At 39.3% G+C, this 5,805-nt stretch overlaps 1 protein-coding gene across 1 annotated transcript in view; it reads left to right on the plus strand.

Annotated features, from left to right (window-relative positions):
* The first annotated feature begins 2,874 nt into the window (after window positions 1–2,874).
* The window catches only part of LOC117957084 (glyceraldehyde-3-phosphate dehydrogenase-like), an 11,098-nt gene continuing 8,167 nt past the window's right edge, over window positions 2,875–5,805 (plus strand). Inside the window, exons 1-2 of the mRNA XM_034892643.1 lie at window positions 2,875–3,046; window positions 3,375–3,422. Coding sequence (XP_034748534.1) covers window positions 3,400–3,422 — 23 coding nt within the window. The 5' untranslated portion in view covers window positions 2,875–3,046; window positions 3,375–3,399. The remainder of the gene's footprint in view (window positions 3,047–3,374; window positions 3,423–5,805) is intronic.

A 5,805-nucleotide genomic window follows, 5' to 3' on the forward strand; every position in this document is an offset into this window, starting at 1 on the left:
GTCCTCATACTCTGCTCCTGACTGGCTAGTAGTCCTTACCTAGGTCCTGTCAGGGCCCTCATACTCTGCTTCTGACTGTCTAGTAGTCCTTACTGCGTGCTTTTTTGTAGTTTATCATTGCTTGTGTAAAAGCGCCACGTACTATCCCGGGTTGTTTGTGTTTTTATTGTGTTACAGTCCACAGCAAAACACAGAAGTTAGTTTCAGTTCCATTTTATGAGGTTTTCCTGTGTAACACTTACAAATGCTTGTTCCATTGTTCGCCTCCTTGGCCTAATGATGAGTAGCTCCTTCGCTCGACAATGGAAAGATGTACACAGTACCTTTGTACCTTTGACTTTTTGGGGGTTTTGTGTTTGTTTTGTCACTCTTAATGATGTGTTGTATGCCTTTGAGTCACGCCGTAGCTGGTTAGCCTAAGGCACGGTCTAAAACTCTTCATATACGGAGTTTTCCAGAAGTCAGTGGGAGAATTGAAACAGGAAATTTACTTCTGGGACCCAAGGTCTCTCGGAGGAGGGGCGGGACTGTTGAGTTCTACGCTGTCAGGACTAGCCGGACCCTCCTAGCGGCGCTGTGGAGGAAGGTCTGGCAATGCGAGACTACATCTACACTAACGTTACTACGTTTTGGTTTAAAAATTAATATATCTTCTGCTACGTTTTACGCCTTGCGTCTATCTAATCCAATCCAATCCACTTTATTTGTATAGCACATTTTACAAACACAAAGTTACCAAAGTGCTGCACAGAAAACTCAAACATACAAAACAATTAATGTAAAATATTGTAAAAACTAAATAAGAGCATCTGGTTTAAAAAGATGAGAAAATAGATACAAATAATAAATACTAAATTACAATAAAACAATAAGAGCCATCAGAGGACCAAACAACTCACATGGAGTTAAAGAGTAGAGTACTCTGGCGTTTCTGAGCCCCTAAAACAAGAAAATTTGGGGTTCTGTGTTGGCAAAAGGGGGAACGTACGGTCCCCTATCTCGCTTCCTTAAACCTTCCTGTCTTTCTCTGTGTTCATGTAACAAATTGCAGTAAAACTAGATCTCTATAATACTTATTTGCAGCTGTATGATACAAATAAATAGTTAAAAAATCATACATTGTGATTTCTGGATGTTCTTTTTTTTTAGATTATGTCTCTCACAGTGGACATGTCTCTCACAGTGGACATGTCTCTCACAGTGGACATGTCTCTCACAGTGGACTTGCACCAGGGTGTTTCAAATACTTATTTTCCTCACTGTAAATGTGTCGTAGTGTGAAGATATTTTAAAACTCCTCCGTTTGTTCTGGCGCCCACTCATGTTGGCTGATAAACCGCCCTGCCAGCACCATCGGTACTAGACCAGATATATATATGTGTGGCTCCGTCGTGTTTGAACATCGAGTCGGCAGAATATAACGGATGTGAGTTGTGATCTGTGGAGCCTGCAGACTAATTATCCCAGAATTCACTTGGGCAGTCTCTCTGTGAAGGATCCACAGACAGACAAGCGCTCTCAATCAACAGACACATCACATTTGTCTTTGTCTGTTTTTGGTTTCGTTGCAAATTAAATGAATTATCTACTCGCTTATTGATTAATTTAGGAGATGATAATGTTCAAGGTAACTAATGTAACCATGTGTTACACAGACAGGGGATTTATGAGACAAGTATATACAGTATAATTAACTTTTACAAATAAACCCTTGTCTGGTCATTGTTGATTTATTTAACTGTTTTTGAAGTTCAATAAATGCAAACTTTCCTTTCTTTCTAATCAATGAGTAATTGTGATTTTAATATTAAAACAAATAATTGTGATTATGATTTTTTTTCTCCCATAATTGAGCCCAAGTACGTACTTAGTTTTCTTTTGAAACTTTCTCATTCAGTCAACAGCTGTAGTAGACAGTTTTAACTGTTTGCTAAAATATGTTTTTTAAAGTATACATGAGCTACAATGGGTTCAACTGTGATGCCTGAGGCATCTTAAAGGCTAAAGCGTGAACCTGCCATGACGTTTCCTCTCCACCTCGTCTCAGTGCATGCTGTAGTTGACGTAGCTGTGGATGGATGGATGGACAGACAGACAGACAGGTAGATAGATAGATAGATAGATAGATAGATAGATGAATGGATATATATATATATATATATATATATATATATAGATGATGGATAGACAGATAGATGAATGGATAGATACATACATACATACATACAGTGCATGTATGGATAGACAGATAGATAGATAGATGAATGGATAGATACATACATAGATTGATGAATGGATAGAGAGATAGATGAAAGGATAGATACATACATAGATGGATGGATGGATGGATAGATACAGTACATGTATGGATAGACAGAGAGATAGATAGACAGATGAATGGAAAGATACATATATAGATGGGTGGATGGATAGACAGATAGATGAATGGATAGAGACATACAACATAGATGGACGGATGGATGGATAGATGGATAAATGTACAGATTAAAAAGGTCATAGCAGACCAAGTGAGGCTGTAGCTGTAATACATTAAACATGGTTTATCACGAGTTAACAGGGTGTTTTTAATTGGTTTGTTTTATTTATGTTAAGGAATCTTAATGTGTATATATTGATGAAAAATCTGAAAATCTCTACCTAGCTTAATTGTCCTGCTTAGCCGTGGTCGCGTACCAACAAGGTTCGTTTATCCCTCTGGGCTGGAACTACTTTTATTGGCGGAGGAGAAGTATTTCATAGAAAATAGGACATTCAAATTCACATATGCCAACTGTTGAAATTAAGAAGTCAGAGTGTTTTTTTTTAATTGTAGGCCTAATTGATTCAGCACTTTTTGTATGTCCAGATTTAAACAGGCACAGTTTGACAGGCAGTTTCTGCTGCACGCGACCTTGATATCTGGCGGAGGGGGGCGTGGCCGGCGGCCCGCGGAAGGAATAAATCTCGGGGACACATCAGCTCGTCCCCCGCTCTCTTCTCCCGGAGGACACACCGACACACCGATACCGACGTGCCTGCACAACCGGTAGGCTACATTATAACTTCTCCGTGTTTAGTTTGACACTTTGACCGAGTTTCTAAGCTTTATAATTTTGAGAGTTCTGTATTTTATGCTACAAACTGTCAAAAAACTAACTTGTAATTGTTGTACATTGGTCAAACGTTCTTTAAATGTTTAGCCAGGTAGCTTAAAATGTTTGTCCAAAATGCTAAATTGCTTGTTTAGGTGCAGTAGTTCTGCAGTTTCTATGCATTCTCTTCAGTGTTAATTTGAGTCGCCTATTTTGTTCCCTTTTTGTATCATTTTGGATAAACTATGTATTAAAAGTGTCTTAAATCTGTTCCCTTTCCAGGGAAAACTAGACCATATCAGACGAAATGGTGAAGCTTGGAATCAACGGGTGAGTTGGTGCTTTTATTTAGATTTTTGTTAGAAAATCTCTCATATTTTACAACATTTGTCATCTTTTATGGTGCATAACAATCACTGATTCTCCAAAGCGCAGAGGGCAGTATATTTTATTTGGCATTGGAAAACTTTAAATGGGATGGTAAAGCAGATCAGTAAGGAGGAGTCACAAGGCGGCATTTATATTCTAGGTCCTTTTTAAACCTACATAAGGTTTAAAACGGGCAAACCACAAAGCTTGGGCCGTAAAACAACAACAACAAGAACAACAATACAAGAAAGGAGAACCCCTTGTTCCTAAAAATGTCCTTTTCTTGGTGAGAGTATCTTTTAGGCAGCAACAGGTTAAAAAAATGTCCTATGTCTAAAGAAACATGACCCTGGCATAGGGGTGTTGCCATAATAAAAGAGGTTAGGGGGACACACTGATCATGAGGAGGATTATTAAAATAAGATCCTCTCCCATTTGTCTCCAAGTTGAGGATTAATAGTAGCCAACATTTCATTTATGATTGATGGAAACACTGACATTTCCATAAACTGTTCCATTATATTGTATTATACAAATGTCTTGTGCCAATGAAGGCAAACCTGCGGATTTTAACGAGCCACACGGAGGTAGCAATGGAAAGTTTCCTCTTTTTTTTCCACTCCACCTGATGGCCAAGCACACAGCTGATGCCAATTCTCCGTCCTCTTGTTTTTTCAGTCTTTTATTGATGGTCAATGTTACATTGTGTGAGAGATTATTTGCTGTAAGTGAAATTGAACACAACAGTAGGCCATATGCCATGTTTTCAATTAAAAATAAATGTACACAAAGCAAGCCAATCCACTGTTTTCATGTTGATAAGAGCATTAAAATGAGACAAAAATAAATCAAGGGACATTTAGAATAGATAAAATGTGCCATTAATTGCGAGTTACCATGACATTAAGTTTGTGGGTATGTGTTGGGGGGGGGGGGGGGGGGGGGGGGGTGTAACAGCCTCAAGGCCCACACAGTGTTTCTTTGACCCTCTAATGATTTTCTGAGACCATTTTAATTACTTTCTTTGGAGACAGGAGGAGGAGAGGACATTTTATAAAGGAGAAGACATTTTATAAAGGAGAAGACATTTTATAAAGGAGAGGACATTTTATAAATGAGAATTTGATTGAGGGAGGAGATGTTTTTCTAAAGTCACACATGTATGCTTTGGGTATTTTATATCCAAAAGAACCAACATACTTCTCCATATCCGGGAATAAATGTTTATGTGATAAAGAACTAAATAACTGAGTTTTGGAAACAGTCAAGTGAAATATTATCTCACCATGGGTTCTGGAAAGTTGTGAATTTTCAGCTATTGTGCAACCTTAACGCTTATTAATCAAGAAACTAATCAGCAAATTGTGAATTACGCGAAACGATTGTCGGTTGCAGCCCTGCATTACATACTGAACATTAGTACAGTGTTACAACTTCAAAACCATAAGTGGAAATTATGTGGAATTTATTATATTTAATAAAAATAAAAAAATCTAAATACAAGATCTCTCTAAATGAAGACACTGAACTCCAAATTGCTCCTGATTTGTGTGCTTGTGGGGAATAAAAATGTCACGTTGGATAAAAGCATCTACCAAATATATGGAATGCTACATAAAATAAAATATGAATGTTAATTATCTGACACTCTCCTCCACAATATTCCTTAGAAATGAGATCTATTTCCAATACATTTGAGAGTCTTTCCTTGTCTAAACGCTGTTGGTGAGGGGACAGGATGCTGGACGGGACCCGTCTATTCTCTGGTTATTTATAGCGGTGTTGTGTCACGGTTGGCGTCCCCTTTTCTTCCACACCCTTCAGACCGCTCCAATCCCCTCTTGTTTGTATCGCTGCTCTCCTCAGCTGTCACATTCCTTTTCATTCTCCCCTCGTCTATTTTCAACCCTCTAACCTTTTCGCTAAAGTTCAGATATCACCCGGCCCGGCGATTCGTAGACGCTGCTCAGACGTTGGAGATCACCAGAGAAACATTTTCTCCTTCGGTGAAGCAGCAGCAGCAGCTGTCCAGCTGCAGGGATATTTAGCGCCTTGATTCGGGCCTCGCACCAACACTGAGCCTCAGGAACAAAACACGGGCTCTTGGCCATTTTGGCCTACTGGCTGCTTGGTGGCTTCCCAAAACTAACCGAGGGGAACGCTAGAGTCGGCTGACAGTCTCAGTTCAGTCCTTCATGTCAGTCCTTCATGTGATGGAAGGCAGAAAGTTTGACTCCCAGTATGTTTTCCCAGTCTGGGGTCTCCTCCCACTGCAAGAACCTGCAAGTAAGTTACTAGACATACTGCTGCTGCTCTTCAGCAAGGCAGTGACCATGGTTCAAAT

This window comes from Etheostoma cragini, chromosome 14 (genome assembly GCF_013103735.1).
Source record: "Etheostoma cragini isolate CJK2018 chromosome 14, CSU_Ecrag_1.0, whole genome shotgun sequence".
Taxonomy (NCBI): Eukaryota; Metazoa; Chordata; class Actinopteri; order Perciformes; family Percidae; genus Etheostoma; species Etheostoma cragini.